This window comes from Phycodurus eques, chromosome 13 (assembly GCF_024500275.1).
Source record: "Phycodurus eques isolate BA_2022a chromosome 13, UOR_Pequ_1.1, whole genome shotgun sequence".
NCBI classification, from domain to species: Eukaryota; Metazoa; Chordata; class Actinopteri; order Syngnathiformes; family Syngnathidae; genus Phycodurus; species Phycodurus eques.
The window spans coordinates 23,620,692-23,638,057 of record NC_084537.1 but is presented as its reverse complement, the minus strand read 5'-3'; the positions used below and the strand labels follow the sequence as shown (position 1 = coordinate 23,638,057).

The 17,366-nt window shown below is 42.7% G+C and overlaps 2 protein-coding genes across 8 annotated transcripts; both read right to left on the bottom strand.

Moving 5' to 3' along the window:
• Window positions 1–195: 195 nt before the first annotated feature.
• ss18 (SS18 subunit of BAF chromatin remodeling complex) lies at window positions 196–17,274 on the bottom strand. 7 transcript variants are annotated; one of them, XM_061693788.1, is made up of 11 exons: window positions 17,103–17,274; window positions 16,643–16,719; window positions 16,473–16,557; window positions 15,047–15,203; window positions 13,885–14,115; window positions 13,638–13,808; window positions 13,280–13,357; window positions 11,860–11,982; window positions 4,642–4,772; window positions 4,251–4,314; window positions 196–2,210 (listed from the first exon to the last, which is right to left on the bottom strand). In XM_061693788.1, exons 1-10 carry the CDS (start codon window positions 17,169–17,171, stop codon window positions 4,297–4,299), a joined length of 1,140 nt encoding a protein of 379 aa, XP_061549772.1. In that variant the 5' UTR covers window positions 17,172–17,274; the 3' UTR covers window positions 196–2,210; window positions 4,251–4,296. The 7 variants fall into 7 exon arrangements, 4 of the variants coding, with proteins under 4 accessions (XP_061549772.1, XP_061549771.1, XP_061549770.1 ...); XR_009769662.1 differs by having other exon boundaries at window positions 2,340–4,772; XR_009769663.1 differs by having other exon boundaries at window positions 196–2,493; window positions 3,616–4,772.
• ccdc135 (coiled-coil domain containing 135) lies at window positions 4,783–10,185 on the bottom strand. Its single transcript, XM_061693785.1, has one exon. It carries the CDS (start codon window positions 9,576–9,578, stop codon window positions 6,936–6,938), a length of 2,643 nt encoding a protein of 880 aa, XP_061549769.1. The 5' UTR covers window positions 9,579–10,185; the 3' UTR covers window positions 4,783–6,935.
• Window positions 17,275–17,366: the final 92 nt, after the last annotated feature.

Genomic DNA, 17,366 nt, shown 5'->3' with positions numbered 1-17,366 from the left:
GTTGAACATGATTTGCAAATCGTATTCTGTTTTTATGTATGTTTAACACAACGTCCCAACTTCATTGGAATTGGGGTTGTACATCAAAGTGTCAAAACGGCGACAACACTTGGTGCGACCATCTTTTTCTGCACGAGACACACGATCAGCCGCTGCAGAGATCAAACACCATAGTAACGAGAGCACAAAAGTATATTAAAGATTCCTCCAATTTATTATCAGAATGTACAGTTATACATTACCATGACACAAATGTGAGCGCTCTGTGGATGGGAATGGAAAATATTTAAAAACAGCACGATATAAACAATAGGAGAGGCCAGTGTTGCCCTCTCAATGTGGGACGCACCACCAAACAAGCCAGTGACAGGAAACTGCACAGGCAGCACCTCAATGTGACATGAACATTATGTTTCACATCTTATGTTACATTATGTGACAACTGTTAATATTCACGTACGACACTACTTAAAAAGACAACAGCCTAGACATGTACTCAAAAACACTCCAGCATTGTAACCCATAATAAATTGTCAGAAATACTGTTATAGGACCTCACATTTCATCTATTTGCAGTCAATAGGCAAAGGAGTATTAGGGCCACGCTGAAAAGTAACAACAGTAATGAAAGCAGTTCAACTATTATGAGAATAAAATGGTAATGTGGCAAGAAAAAAAGTATAAGAAGAAACACTCATGAACTTGAAATTGTAAAATTGCAGTGAATTCGCTATTGTCGTATGAGAAATAGCCATAACGATGAGGAGGAAACAAAATGTATTTTGAGAAAAACAAACTACTTTTACCAGAGTAAATAAAATAGGAAAACAAAATTGGAATATAAGAAAAATACGTGGAATTTCCGGAGTATAAATTCATAACAGTATGGAAAAATGTGCAATAATTTTACCAGAAATAAATTGTAATATAATTGTCAAAAAGAGTTGTAACATGTAGTTGTAATATCAAGAGAACAAATAATTTACAATAAAGTTGAAATTTAACGATTTGTAACTTTTTCACGTATCATTAAGACTTTATTCCCGAAATGTTACACTCGCACCACTGACTATATTCGCAAAACATTACTTACGACTTTACGTATATTTTCCAACTTTATCCTCAAAACGTTACGTTAGTCTTGTAACATAACGGCTTTATATCTACATTGTTTTGCTCATGACTTTTCTTAAAACTTGTTTTCCCCCCTTCATAACAAAACTATGTCTCATACATTAAAAGTTGTTTTGGTTTGTTTGTTTATTTAGCACAATTTAAAAACGGTGCAAGGAGGGAATGAAGCCAAGAGGGCTTGTACAGGATTCCACACTTTTTTTCCTCCTAACTTCCCTTTTCAGTGTGGCCTTTATACTCTTTTGTACACAACTGATACACTTGTAAAGAAGGAAAAGTAAAAGAGGTCTCTTACTTGGGCCTTCTGTTCATAATGGTCTCCGCTACATACAGTAACACATCTTTGGCCACATTTTGTCAAATCGTGGTGGGGGAAAAAAAACTACTTTTTTTTTTCTTCACCCTAAAGTTGGCACAGCTTATTTAGTACAGCAAAGATATATTTCATTATAAAAACAGGTTCTAGTGGCAGGTTTGCTTTCCTTCTGCAAAGTACAATTTGAGGAAAGCAATTGGAAATCGTTTGAATGGTTCAGTTGATCACAACAATGTGCTGGATTAAAAAACAAAAAAAAACATTGACACACATCTTAGTACTAGCTTTCAATGTTTTATACAAAGTCATCCGTCTCTTAAAAAAAAAAAAAAAAGAATAAAATAGATTTTTTACATCATGACATACATTTGAGACGTGTACCTGTATGGGCAGGTATAGCAGGAAGTTTGACTGCTACCTAAACTCTATGCCCCTCTACACTTTACACAGACTTTTCAACTACTGCTGGCATTATTGCTTCTTGTTATTAACAGGGATCTGAAGCAAGAACCACAGTAGAACCACTTTTGAATTTTGTCGTACAGTCGACGCAATGCTCGAGGGTAAGGCAGCTCCATCTTTAAGGCACTGCCACTTTGAGATGTACACAAGGTGGGGGGGGTGGGATGGGGGCATGTGAAATGACATGATTATGGTTATGAGCCCAAAAACAGAGGGGTGGGGATTTTTGTTTGTGCTGCCGTAACTCTCATATCATCTGTGTGGGCGTTTCTCATTGCTGGTAATTTCCATACTGGCCCTGTGAGGGAGGATTGGGAAGAAAGGTGACAGGACTCATGTTACTTGATTGTTTAAAGACAATTCAATAACACATCTTTCTTAGCTATGAAACAAACATCTGCTGCGGCTTGTATGATAGACTGCGCACCATGACGTATGGCTGCGTTGGCCTGTATCGACCAGCAGATGGGAGCAGATCCTCACAAGTGGGGAGCTCTAAACACTACTGGAGAGACTGGAGGTTTTCAGGCGGACTCTTTATTGGCTTGAGCAGTGTTTCTCATAGTGTGCCCCACGGGCCACTGGTGGTCCCCAAGAAACCACAAGGGGTCCATGAGTAAATTTAAACACATTAGGCAGAGTTAACGGTCAGGCAAGTGTAAAAAGAGAAAAGAACAGAAGTAACTGTTAGTAGTAAGTCGTGTAGCAATCATTCCAGTATTCGGGCCACACTGGAAAGAACTATTTTATTATTTTTTAAAAGGTCTTTTTGTTTTATTTTTTAAAGGAAGAAGTCTTTACCCTATGAGCACAATTTTACATTCCGCGGGGGAAATGACTTTTTTACCATTATTTAAAGGAACATTTAAGGAAAAAGAAAAGCTTTTGACATAAAACAGTGGTATTTTTTTCAAGCTTTTCTTAAAGCATTGTTTTAAAAAGGTGGTGTCTCTTTCCAGCAAAAAACGCTTTGTTTTTTAAATGTATGTTTTTGTAAATTTTAAAAAGCATATTTAAAAAGAATACAGCATTAAGGAAAAAGGCATGGCTGTGTTTTTCAAGAAAGAAAAATATTGTGCCTTTAAAAAGTACCTATGTATAATACAAAAATGAAAGACATTTTCTAAATGTGTATTTAGAAAAAGATGCCATCTTGAAACAATAAGTTGTATTTTTGAGGAAGAAAAGAAAGGTATATTATATTATATATAATTAAAGAAAAAAAGCATTTTTAGAAGAAATTATAATTACAATTACTTGTATACTTTTAAAGGGCAAAAAAAGTCAATTTCAAATTCCCCTTTGTCACTCATCCATCTGAGCCAAGCATTTGCGGTCTCTCTCATGATACTTGTTGTTTACACAGTGGCTTCTAAGATATGATGCTCACGCGAGTAATTCATTATTTCCAAAACGTCACAATATTGCTCTACATTGCTCATTTTTACACAGGGAGAAAACACCACCCCTAAAATCCTTCCTTCGCTCACCCATATAAAAATTTCGACTTTATTCTCATATCACATTTTCCCCAAAAATACTTTTCTTGTAAAATGTGTTTCTTGAAAAAAATATTAAGCATGATTTTTACTCTAGTTAGATTACGACCCTGTTCTTGCAGTATCATATTTTGTTTCTTTCCAGTGTGACCCTAATACTCATTCATAAATGGGTACTTTCAGTCCATTATAGTTAGGTTCTACCTTTTACACTGTGGTAAACACCCAACTTTCATGCCTGGCTTTTGGGAAGTTCAGTTCCAAACTCCGAATTGTTCGCCTGTCCAGCCTTAAGTCGTATAGGTCCACAAAGTACACTGTTGGAATAGTAAACAGGGCTTTTATTTTTGTATACCTGGATTGTAGGCTGTCCGATTATGATTGTTTTATTTTTTTTTGCATTAAGTGAACAACTTTGAGAAACACTGGACTCGAGGATGCTACTTTATAGTGAGACAGATTCAGGGCAAGGAAGTAATAGCTAATATATCTCTAAACAGGGGTCGAAGTGTGTTCAATTTAAGAGTACAACTTTAATCCAAAGCATAATACCAATCTTACTTGGACGAATTAAGTAAAGACAAATAGAATGTATTTATGTTTTTTGGTTCTTGGCTAAGCATGCCGTTTCTGGACCTCATTTACTTATTAATTCGACCCCTGGCTAACAAACAGTGTTAAAAAGAAATAAAAATGGCAATCCTTTAACCTTACAAAAGAAAGAGGAGAGGAAAATGAAGGAAAGAATAGACACAGAAGGAAAACATAAAATGCAAAATTGAGGCTAGGTGCTCAAAACATCTAGATTGGACGTTGAGGTCTTCACAGCAACCATTTACCTTTGCTTCTTATAGAGCTAGTCAGGGGGTTCAAATCCCCGGGCCTTTATTTCCTCATGTGCCCCTGAATATTCAAAGATAAAGATATCAAAGTGTAGCTCTGGTCCCCAACATGAGACCACAGGATATTATTACAGGGCAAGAAGAACCACGGCAGTTTGCAGCAAACTTAAGGAAGAAGCCCTCATATTTTCCCTGAAGGGGGCATGCCATATTAGCCAGAATACACAACCGAGATTAACACAGGAATGGCAATAGTGACGTACACAAGTAAGCCGAAATACGATGAGAGCATGCACAAAATATACACCAGCAAGTCAAAAATGAGGGACAAACTACAGCCGTATGCATAAAATGTAGTAGCTGTTCACAGTGCTGGGCCCATACTCACCTGGTCGTAGCCGTAAGGGCGCTGCTGCTGGCCCTGCGGGGGTCCGGGCTGAGGGGGGCGATAGCCACCGTACTGCTGTCCCTGTCCCTGGGGGTAGTTGGGGTACTGTCCCGGGGCACTCTGGGAAGGACCTAAAAAAAACAGAGATTTGTGTCTCCGGGTTAAAAAGAATGGACAAATGATGAATCTGGGCTGAGTGCATAACCTCATATGGCGGCCTTTTTTGCAGTTTTGCCTCAAGTTTGAGGACTGCCTTCTTCAGCTCCTTCGACAGGTGTTCAATAGAATTGAGATGTGGGCTTTTTATTTTCAATAGTGCAACGTTTTGTTCTTATCCAGTCTGTGGTGTTATTAGCTGTTTATTTTGAGCATTGACCCCATTGACGACTCTGTGGTTGAGGCAGAGCAATCTGACACCGGGCTGCACATTTTTCTCCTGAATGCCTTGATATTTTTTTTTTCTTTTGTTGTTGTACCCTGCACATATTCCCCGGATTCCCCCTGTGCCAGATCCAACAAAACTGTAACAGAGCCATGTTTCACTGCAGGTAAGACTGTTTTTGTCCTTTTAATGCTTCATTTTTGTGTTTGCAAACACAGAGCTGACGTGACTTGCCAAAAAGCTCCAGTTTATTCTCATTTGTTCAAAGGACAAATAGTGTTCTCGAAGCTTAGGAAATCCGTTAACAGATTGCTTCATCATGAATTTTTAGTTCAGTGAAAATTTTTTATGGGTGACCTAATGAGCAGAGTTGGTAAAACTCTGGGGAATTCTATCTGAACCACTAATTGGCTGCCATGAAAAGTTGATGGATGACAACCAAAGGACTGCGCAATATCAGACTCATTTGTTTCGGCTGTTGTGCCTTGAGCGATTCAGGTTGGAGCCGCACATTAGTTCCCTTATGGAGAGAGATATCAAGGTGATGTTGGTCTTCATTAGAGAAGCCAACTCCATTTTATATATATATATATATATATAAAGGTGGAGAGGAAAAAGATAACTATCAACCCCCGCACAGTGAAACTATCCAAGCTGTGTGGGACTACGAAAAGCCTTACTGGGGCTCAAGTCAAACGAGGCCCACGCAGCATCATTAGGAGCTCGTAATTCCTTATGCTGTTCGGCATACTGGCATTATCTAGTGGGGGCTTGTAAGAGAAGAGTGTGCACGTGCGTAAGGATGTGTGGCAGATGGATCTCACCTCGCAAGCTTTGCCTCGCTGCAAGCTCATTACTAAACTTGAGCTTTGGCCCACACTCAGGTTGAGGGATGCAAAGTTCCGGAGAAAAAAATGGGATGAGGGGGAGAGAGAGAGACTACATAACTGTGGTTACAGTTCATTACAAGTAAGCTTGTTTTAAAGTCACTGAATTGATCATCCAGACTGTTTTCTAAACTTACCTTTTTTTGCAAAACACTAAGCGATGACTGCAGGGTACGTTGCAAAATTAAAAAAGTATATATTAAAGCGGACAGTATGGAAAAATGATGTTTGTCAATTGGCTTGTATACAAATAGCTGGGTCTATGGAGTGCCTGCCCACTAATCAAGTATGAAATGAAACAAATTAAATAGTTTGTCATCTATGCATTTCTTAAAAAATGGCACTGAATGAGAATAAGCCCTCCAGCATTTTGCAAATTGTACAGTCACAATGACTGCAATTTCAAATCCACCCATTTTGCAAGCGGTTTGTTGTTCAAAGGCTATTGCAATAAATCGACAACCTGCATAGATGTCAAACTTAAACTAGGTCACAGACTTAGTTTGACCTATGTTATGCATAAAACACTGGAAAACATTTTTTGATGGAAAGGGACCTTTAATAAGCAACAGCGGCAACTAACGGCCTTGCATGCGTGCACGTTTTGCACACACTTTTCACTCCTTTCTGCACCTTCACTGTACGCTACACTTTTCCAAAGCTCAAAGGACTTTCCACGTACTTGATTGACTATTATGTAAAACAGGTATTCTACATATTGTAATACATTATGTATTCTTGATGTACGAGCAGACAAAATACAACCAAAAAACAGATCTCAATTTATTTTGCAAGCAGTGATGAATGGCTCTTGGGATTTGATGCAAGCAAACAGAGGGAAGGTAATCAGTGAGTCAGGAACAGAGTTATTGCATCCACATTGTTCTGAACCTAAAACGGCCACTTAAAAACTAAATGTTAGACTTCTTGTGTCCTTTTGGGCAGGGCTTCTAGAAACTCTTTTGAACTTTAAACCCCATCCACCATTTTCCTGCTTCTATCAATCAAGGCATTAAATGATTTGTTCAGTTGAGTAGGTAAGGGGCCAGTCGGGGGTCTTGTTTGAGCCTCTGATCCAGTGCACGGTACTTTTGAGCCGCTGACCTGTTGTGCATGCTGAGGCGTTTCTGGGCGATGTGTATCTGAAAGGTGTGCTGGGCGCAGTAGGCCTGGTACTCCTTCTCCTCCTGGTGACTCATGTTCTGCTGGTTCTCCTGGTAATGTTCCTGTTTCTTCTGCAGTGCCTGTATTGCCTGGTTGTGACGTTCCTGGATAAGTTCCGACTGTGCGATCATTTGCTGCTTGAAGTCCGCCAAGCTATCGTCAAATAGACGCTGCGCATCATCGGCGCTCACAATCTCGATGTCGTACAGTCCGATGAGGAAGGGAGCCAGGAAATCATGTTCTTTCTCCTGCAACCATTGCTGCTCCTCGGCTGCCACGCGCTCCATTTCTTCTTGGAGACTGCGGGCCTTGGCCGCACCGGTGGTGGTCCACGGCGAGAAGTGAAGAAGAATGTCCGCCTCCTCCTGCTCCCTGCAGGCCACGATGTCTCGCACCTCTTTCTTGGAGCTCTTGATCTGGAGAGCCACGTCCTTCTCAGCCTTGACGAGGTCTGATAGAAGGTCGTAGAGAGACAGTGCGTGGAGGGGCTTCTGGGCGGGATCTACGTGGAAGCCGGAAACCATGTCGGCCGTAAAGTCTTCAGCCTTGTTTTGCTGGTCATTTGACTCTCGCGGTTTAATAAAGGTCCTCATGCATGGGACGAAGCGGTGCTCCTCCAGATGGTACTTCACCTCGATCCTCCTCTGCGACGCCACGAACACTCGCTCAGCGACATCCTCGTTGGCATCTTTCCTTGGATTCCTGTGGAAACGCTCCAACACTTTCAGCAGGGGTCGCTCTCCTGGCTCCATCTTGGTGGTTTCCTCTGGCAATTGGACATTGCGATCGAAGATGACTTTTCTGTAGTAAAGGAAGTCCTCGCGGCCTTTGAAGCTCTCTGTCATCTCCTCTGGTGTGTCCACGCGCCGCACCAGGCCGTCCACGCGTGCGCTACTGAATTCCATCTCGTGCTCAGCACCATCTGTTGGAGTGGACGTGAACCTGTGAAATAAAAGGTGAAAGTGCCGTCCCGGCGTGAAGCGCTCGGTGGTGATGCCCGTCACCTTGTTCACCTCTCGCTCCCTCAGGTGGTCGTTTCTGCCCTTGTACCATTCTTTCACATTCACTACCTCCGTGCAGTCCAGGTCCTTGTAGGTGCTCAGTCGGGTCACCAGACCGTCCAATCGCAGGTGAGGTGCAAACATCTCCAGCTCGGCTTTCTTGTAACGAGTCAACTTCCAGCCTCCTGGCCAACGGGTTTCCAAGTCTTGTTTTGAAATGCTGATGGAAGTGACCCAGGATCTTGGCATCTCAAAGACTCGGCCCTCCTCCTCCTCTTCTTCCTCCCAAGTCATGCCCATCATTTTCATCTCTTTCCTCTTGAGGAGGTCGATGCTCAGTTGTCTTTTACTGGTGACGCCAAACAAGACAGGCTCCCACAATTTGATGTCATGCAGGTCATACACCAGCTCAGCACAGCCGTCCTTGCAGTCCTGCATGTTGACGTAGTAGTTGAGGTTGTTCCATACGCTCTCCACACCCAGAAAATGTTCATATGCGGTGCCAAAGCTCCTTCCTGTAGGCGGGTCGATGAAGAGGTCCTCCTGGATGCTGCGACACCCAGCCAACACCAGGACCCAGCAGTGGATCCGCAAACCCCGCAGGGGGTCGACAGGTGGCTGAGGAACCTCCTCCTGTTGCTTGGCTTTGGCTTCAGCCTCTTCCTGTTTCTTCTTGGCCTGTTGTGTTAAGAAGCGACTCTTCGGCTCACGCTGAAATCTCATCCCTTGCTCACTGTCGGCCAGCATGTCAGAAGCTGTGGCCTTAACCTTGGCGTCCAGCAAGGGGCACGCTTGCAGTCTTTGGTCTAGCAGACACATCTCCTTGCTAGCGTAGCCGCTAACACAGTAGGCATCATAGTTGGCTCCCAGCAGCAGACTACACAGTACGGCAGCATACTCGAAACAGGTTGCCGTCTGACTGCGCAAAACTGAGGTGGCTGAGAACAAGAACTTGGGGAGCTCTCCAGGTGGCTCCAAAGGATTCATCGACAGGAAGTCGGCCACAAACGAAGCACATCCTTCCCAGTTGAGCAGTTCAGGATAGCTCGTCATGGTGGGGCGCAGAGTGGTCGACACAAACTTCTGGACACCACATTCGTTGATGGGGCAGAGCAGCAGAGGTTTGCGTTCGGGACACAAAAGACGATACTGACGCTGGAAGTTGTCAGCGATGGCAAGCAGCCGGACTTCCTCTACAGAATTATGCCTGTATGATTCAGGAAGGAGTGGACTGGACCAGAAATCACTCGCAGCTGAGACATGAACAGCTTCCTCCACCTGCTCGTCTCCACTTTCTGTTTGCTCCTCACAGTTGGACTCCACCAGTGTCTCCACCACTTCACCTGCGCTGGCCATCAGTGGCTTGAATCGTCTGCCCTGGAGAGCTTCACTAAAATGGCAGCGGTTGTGTGTGGCTTTTGTGTTAGCTCGGCTGCTTTCACTGGAGTGTTTCTGTTGTCGTCTCATCACCATGGTTACAGCTGTTGCGTCACTAATTTGCATAAGAAGCGCCCCCACACCGAGTTTCTCTGCCTATAATTTGGCAGCTAGGCTGAATAAAGATCAGCTATTGAAAAGCAATGGCCGCAGCCCCTTATGAGTGCCCGTTTTTTTTTTTTTATAGAGGTTTATGGTTAAATTAGCCAGTGGTGGCTTTAAACATAGGGCATTTATTTACAGTGTGGATGAGGAGTGATGAACATCTCCTGCTCTGGAGGGACCAGTAGTCTCCAATAACACCACAAAAAGTGGCTAGCATTTGCTGCTAGATGCTTTTTTGAAATAACCATAATTACAATTTTTTTTTACATGTAAAAACTAGTTGGGCTGAACGAAAAGCAATACTTTCCCTAAATATAGCGACAGAATTGGCTCCGCCAATAGCATCAGAGTGTGACAACTAGATGCTACTGTAAATGTGCAGTAATTCTCCCCCCTTTTACATCAAAGCACATCAGACAATTTTAAGACACATCTGAACCTTAATTTGTGGAAGAAATCCATCATGTAATTTCTCACTTAAAGTCAATACGCTGTGTGTGCATTTAATAGCGTTCACAATTATTACAGTGGGGCAAAAAAGTATTTAGTTAGCCACCAATTGTGCAAGTTCTCCCACTTAAAAAGATGAGAGAGGCCTGTAATTTTTATCATAGGTATGCCTCACCTGTGAGAAAGGAAAATGAGAAAGAAAGAAAAAAAAAAACAATCCAGAAAACCACATTGTCTGTTTTTTTAAGAATTATGGTGGAAAATAAGTATTGGGTCACAAACAAAAGTTCATCTCAAAACTTTGTTATATACCCTTTGTTGGCAATGACAGAGGTCAAACGTTTTCTGTAAGTCTTCACAAGGTTTTCACACACTGTTGCTGGTATTTTGGCCCATTCCTCCCTGTGGCTCTCCTCTAGAGCACTGATGTTTTGGGGCTGTCGCTGGGCAACACAGACTTTCAACTATATAAATATTTTCGATGGGGTTGAGATCTGGAGACTGGCTATGCCACTCCAGGACCTTGAAATGCTTCTTACGAAGCCACTCCTTCGTTGCCCGGGCAGTGTGTTTGGGATCATTGTCATGCTGAAAGACCCAGCCACGTTTCATTGTCAATGCCCTTCCTGATGGAAGGGGGTTTTCACTCAAAATCTCACGATACATAGCCTTTCCTTTTCACGGATCAGTCGTCCTGTTTTTACAGAAAAACAGCCCCAAAGCATGATGTTTCCATGACCATTTTTCACAGTAGGTATGGTGTTCTTTGGCTGCAACTCAGCATTCTTTCTCCTCCAATGACAGTTTTTACCAAAAGGTTCCATTTTGGTTTTATCTGACATAATGACATTCTCCCAATTCTCTTCTGGATCATCCAAATGCTCTCTAGCAAGCTTCAGACGGGCCTGGACATGTACTGGCTTAAGCAGGGGGACACGTCTGGCACTGCAGGATTTGAGTCCCTGGCAGCGTAGTGTGTTACTGATGGTAGCCTTTGTTACTTTGGTCCCAGCTATCAGCAGGTTATTTCACTAGGTCCCCCCATGTGGTTATGGGATTTTTGCTCACCATTCATTTTGATCATTTTGACTCCACGGGGGGAGATCTTGCGTGTAGCCCCAGATCGAGGGAGATTATCAATGGTCCTGTATGTCTTCCATTTTCTAATAATTGCTCCCACAGTTGATTTCTTCACACCAAGCTGCTTACCTATTGCAGATTCAGTCTTCCCAGCCTGGTGCAGATCTACAATTTTGTTTCTGGTGTCCTTTGACAGTTCTTTGGTCTTGGCCATAGTGGAGTTTGGAGTGTGACTGTTTGAGGTTGTGGACAGGTGTCTTTTATACTGATAACGAGTTCAAACAGGTGCTATTAATACAGGTAACAAGTGGAAGACAGAGGAGCCTCTTAAAGAAGATGTTACATGTCTGTGAGAGCCAGAAATCTTGCTTGTTTGTAAGTTACCAAATACTTATTTTCTAAATTATGGTTAATTTGCTAATAAATTCTTTAACAAAATCAGACTTTTCTGGATTTTTTCCTCCCCTCATTTTGTCTCTCATAGGTGAGGTATAACCCTCTGATGAAAATTACAATTAAGTGGGAGAACTTGCACAATTGGTGGCTGAGTAAATACTTTTTGTCCCACTGTATTTGTTGAAAAATAGTGCAATCAAATTACAGATGTTTCCCTAACATGATGACTAATCATGATTAATAACTGTGATTACAATATTGATCAAAATAATCGTGATCATCATTGTGGCCATAATCGTGCAGCCCCAAAACTTACCGTAGCCCTGCTGCTGCGGCGGGTAGCCCTGCTGACCTGGGTACTGCTGCTGAGGAGGGTAACCCTGCTGTGGCGGGGGGCCTTGCTGGTAAGCCTCTTGCTGTTGACCGTACTGGGCATTACCTTCGGAGGGCGACGTCAACCGATGTGAGCAAGGATACAACCGCGTCAATACACCCAACAAACACAACACATGGTAACATTGAAGCACATTCCAGAGGAGTTTTACGTACGGTCTGTAACCGGCAACATGTCAACATAAGGACAAGTACACAGTCACTTTAGTAGGTACAACATAATCACTACATTATTTTATTAGGTAACTAACAAGACTGTCGACTGGCCACAACGCTATGTACACCTTTACAAACTAATAAAATCCAATACAAGTACGGATGTGGTTTTTTTTCTTTTAGGCATCCCACACACGGAGCGAAGCGGCCGAACGCGACTGAACTTGAAGATCATGTTGTGGGGAGGGGGTGCAGTCATTGACTCACTCAAACACACGCCAAGCGGTTGACCATTGCGCACAAAAAAAAAAAAAAAAAAAACTCGCAGCAAAAGAAAAACTGTTATCGGGAAACAAGGTTCTGAGGCACCACATATACTGTACTGTATTATTTTCCCCTAAACCACACACAACATGGTGCGATTGTCAAAGAAGAATAGGCCAACGTATAAAAATTAAATGGCCGAGTAATAAAGGAGTGGATATTTGAGAGGCTCCAACTACTGACTGCATGCATGCATTTTGCTGACAGAAACTCTCCACGCTTTGCTTTTTAACCACAGGTTCATAGGACATTCTAAATATAGTTAACTTTTACATATATATTTATCATACAGAATTTTTATATTTTTGTGCAGCCAAATAAGGTGACCAAAATGTATAATGAAACACCCTTCTTAGAATTTCCTAGATTGCGCAGGTGTACCTTATAAAGTGTCCAGTCACAGTACATCAACACCAAGCTCATGTTAATAGGAAAATATTGCTGTCCTTCTTTCCAAAGGAAAAAGTTATGTGTGAAAAGTCATAGAAAAGGAGCGCTGTTAGCAGAAGTGAAGAACATACAAAGTACATGTTAATTGAGCAAAGAAAGTAAAGGGGTTAAGGCTGTTAAATATCCATGTGGCTGCGGTTGTGCTTTGCAAGCACAAGCAAGCTTGGTGGAAAATATCTGTTGAATAAATGGACTGCAGAGCCTTGGGGGATGGGGTATACAATTCGGAAGTGATAATGACATTTATTAATCCAAGGTCACTTTTTTTCCCCCTCAGAGGATAATGAAGAAACTGAAGTATGTGTATGTGGGGCGGGGGAGTTATGAATCACGCAGTCTCTTTGCATCATTTGTGTGTTAACACAAGTGCTGGGCTGATATGCTCCACAAGTGACTGGAGGGAATTCTCCTACCTTCTGAGGCTCCCTGTCCTGCGTGACTGTACTGGTCCCCATAGTAGTCTTCCTGCCCTGGGTACTGCTGAGGGGGTCCTACATACACATACACAACATACACACAAGTAGATTCAAGGTGTTGTTGGATCTGATGTGTGAGGATGAAGAGGGAAGGTGTGGGATTTGGCTTTCGGACCACTATTCTGTAAATGTATTGCATCCCGGATCATGAAGATGTTTGTGAGCGACCCGTGTGGCGATGGTGGGGAGAAATGAAAGTAAGAAGTGCAGAAAGGTGGGTTAGGGTAAGGGAGGAAGAAGACCCATACTCACAGCTTACACACACACACAGATAGACACACAGGCTTTGGGATACCTTGCTGAGGCGGTCTATACGGGGGCATCGGCCTCTGTCCCATGACATGATTGCTCTGGTTAACCTGGCCCATCATGCCCATTGGGTTCTGCTGCCCTTGGTAGTGCTGGCCACCACCGCCCGGAGGCATGCTGTACTGCTGGCTGGGAGGCTGTTGATGCATCATGGGACCTAAACAGACAGGATGGAAACCTCGAGACCACAGCAGCGGGAGATTAACGTCGAGCTCACAAATGAGCGTGTTTACCTTGATTGGGCTGCATGTTCATGTTGGGTCGCGGTCCGTAGTTGCCCATGGGCTGGCCCTGCGTCATGTTCATCTGGCTTTGCGCTGGCATGCCCTGCGACGACGGGACAGCGTGGTTGTAGCCGCCCATCGAGCCATGGCTGCTCGGAGGCATGTTCATAGAGCCGGCGGGCATGTTCGGGGGCTGGTTAGGGCCTGGACCGGGGCCCTGCATGGGCATGTGATTGGGCCCTGGAGATAAACAACATTTCCAACACAGATTAGTTATGACTGCCTTTGAAGACCTCTAAATACAATATACTTCATATAATACTTTAAGAAGATGCAAGTTAAAGTACAATATTGGCTGACATTTGTGGTCATATGGTCACTCTTACTCTTTGTGAATAACAGTGCCTTTACTGATAGGTCCACATGTACACAGGTATTTTAAAATACTCCAGGAAAAGTAAAAACTAAACACATAACACCACATTAAAAATGCATTCACTAGCTATCATGTGCTATTCAGCCAATCAGAGAGCTGACAAAGCAACAGTAACCACCTTGTCATAACATACTGAATGTATATTTATGTGTGAATATACTGAAGTGTTTCAATTCACCACTCGAAAGATATATCACTGCACAAAATGAAACTCATAGGGCAGTAACACGTCATTAATGGGCATGTTCTGCAGTTAAATAAAGACAAATAAGGTAATAATAATTTCACGAGACGTGCAATTGTCTCATCTTTAGGCGACAAGCCCAATCCACCATACTGTGGCCAGCTCGAATTTCCATGACTTAAAACAGTTTGCATCTGGATAAATGGCAAAACACACCAAAAATAAAATAAATAACAGTAAGCATTTTTTAAAATATTCGTGTTTGCATGGATATGCCTCAAGTCTTCTTTTCTTCAGTAAACAGGCCCATGAAAAATACATTATGTAAAAGAAAAGTAACGCCAATATATCAATAGGCATTTTGGGATGAGAGAATGTTGATAATGAAAAGAGAAAGTGTTGAGGTGCAAGACAAACAGGTGACATCATCCTTCAGTAGAGCAACCTCCCTCGCAGGTCTGCCCTGTTGCTAGGCAACCCAAGTGAGAAGGAGTGAAGGGGAACAGGGGAACAAAAAAAACAGGAGCAAGATGGAGGGAAGGGCCACTTACCAGGCATCTGTCCATTCATCTGGTTCTGCATGTGTGGGGCCGGGGGGCCGCAGCCAACCATACCCTCGGAGGGCATGTTGTGACCATGACTGGGCTGAGGCGGGCCTCCGCTTTGGCTCATCCCACCCGGGCCCATGGGCATGGTTTGAGTGGGTGGCTGCAGATACACATTAAACAAAATTGAACAGAACATTTGAAAAAGCGGACCACTGAACGCATCACAATAAAAAATAAATAAATAAATAACAAGACTGCAAATTTTAACTTATACTTAATAGCGGAACACGCTTGCTTACGCTTGCCCTCATCGCTATAAAATCAATTACAAACAGCACTGCTCAAAAATTTGAATTATTAATTGCAGTTTAGTTTTGGGGTTGTCATTGTACTGTGCAAAGGTATTCGGCCACGATAGCGTCTGTTGCATTTTTTTAACCAAATTTAGGTAAACAGTGGGGGTGGAGGGGCGATCAGTTTATGACAACAGTTTTGTTTCTACAGAGGCAACATAACCAGAGTTTGCAAGACAAAACGCGCTTTGGTCTACAGCTAACATACGCTAACGCGTCAAGTCATATAATTACAGGAAATATTGTTATGAAAAACTCTTTAGAACATAGACAATCAAATTCAAAAACAGCAAGTACGGTGTTAACTGAGAATGCTGTCTTGTGCCATGTGAAAACGTATTCTTACGCCGCTGCACAAACTACTGCGTGCCATTTGTAACTACAGTAACCTCAAAATGTCAGAACGTTTGTAAATCAAGGACACCCTGTAGAGTGGCACTCAGAAGAGCGCAGACCTCCACGGAGTTAAATGGTGAAAATACACTCTTATATCCTCACCAAAATTGAATTTGTTATTCCTTAACCAACTACAGTGTTTTTATTATTTTACTATCTCAAAACTTGTGCCTGTGCCGATCCCATCTGACTTTTGGGTGAGCGGTGGGAGTGGCCACCAGCCAATTGCAGGGCACATAAAAACAAAAACCCTTCACACTCACAGGTTCACCTACAGTATGGCCAATTTAGAATCTTCCATGAGCATGTTTTGGATTGTGGGAAGAAGCTGGAGTACTCGGAGAAAATCCACACCAGCACAGGGAGAAGAAGCAAAGCCGAGATTCCAACCTAGAACTGCTCGACTGTGAGGCACACGTGCTAACCACTTAAGTGCTGCCTCTGATTACATGCATTACACACATACACACAAATGAAAATGAAAAATGAATTATATAGTTATATATCCCTTGAAAATAGTATTAGTAATAGTATAGAAATAAAGAAAGACTAAAGGGACAAAATGAAAAGAAAATGAGATTCAAAGACAACCGCATATGTGTTTGCAAATCTTCACATAAACACAAACAGGGGGGTGAGGTCATCACATTAAAAACAGCAAAACATTTATGGTTACTTACTGCTGGGAGGAGAGATTGCATGTTCTGATTAGAGTCTGCTATTGTGGCCAGGTACACTAAATTTCTGTGCAGTATTTGTTGATACCTGTGGAAGTGCAGGGGGATATCAATGAAAAAGCCATTTAAAAAGGTGAGTTTAATGACAATAACAATGGAACACAATAACTCACTGTGAACACTCTGTTGTTTTGCCCTTGCTCTGGAAGTCCATAATACTCTGAATCAAATGGTTATTTTCATCAAGTAACTGTAAAAGCGAGCAGACACGTAACGTAAATCCACTGTGAGATATGATTTTGAACATATTATTCGAATTGAATGACTTGACTGCGGTCATAAAAGGGAGCGTTTATGAAACGTGCGTTCGAAGCTAACAAAAGAAGCGTCTCGCTAGCTTGCGAAAAGGGGCTAACGCAATAATGAGGGCGAAGCTTGCTTGAAAATTAATAAACGATTTATGGTCCGCACATGGCGGGTTCATATTCACCGCGCCGGGATTAGCAGCGTTGTGCCCAATGCGTCCATTCCCAGTCGGACGAGGATGGACTAAATCGATTAGCACTAGCGGCTAGCCGCGTCTCGGAAAAGGACAGCGTCCATTCTGCGACGCATCTCCAAAAGATGAATTACCTTCTGTATTCCGGCGGGGGTAATATCGCCCTTTCCACGCTGCCTATGAGGTGCGAACGCCACCGACATGGTAATACTTGAGCTGAATTACACAAGCGAGATCATAAAACGCGAAAAGTCGCGAGCACACTTAGCAAATCTGTACAACTCCGACGTAACACTTCGGAATACGACGCAAAGTTGGAATGCACTCGTCCGCTTCAGGGGGATGTTGCACATTTGAAAACCTGTTTGGAAAGTATTTTTTTGTCTTAATGTGCATAC

Coding starts and splice junctions, on each gene's coding strand:
- ccdc135 (XM_061693785.1), bottom strand. CDS start 9,578: ATGCAAATTAGTGACGCAACAGCTGTAACCATGGTGATGAGACGACAA.
- ss18 (XM_061693786.1), bottom strand. CDS start 17,171: ATGTCGGTGGCGTTCGCACCTCATAGGCAGCGTGGAAAGGGCGATATT. Junction 16,720..17,102: donor CCCCCGCCGGAATACAGAAG/GTAATTCATCTT, acceptor TCGCTTTTACAG/TTACTTGATGAAAATAACCA. Junction 14,116..15,046: donor GATGAATGGACAGATGCCTG/GTAAGTGGCCCT, acceptor GTTTATCTCCAG/GGCCCAATCACATGCCCATG.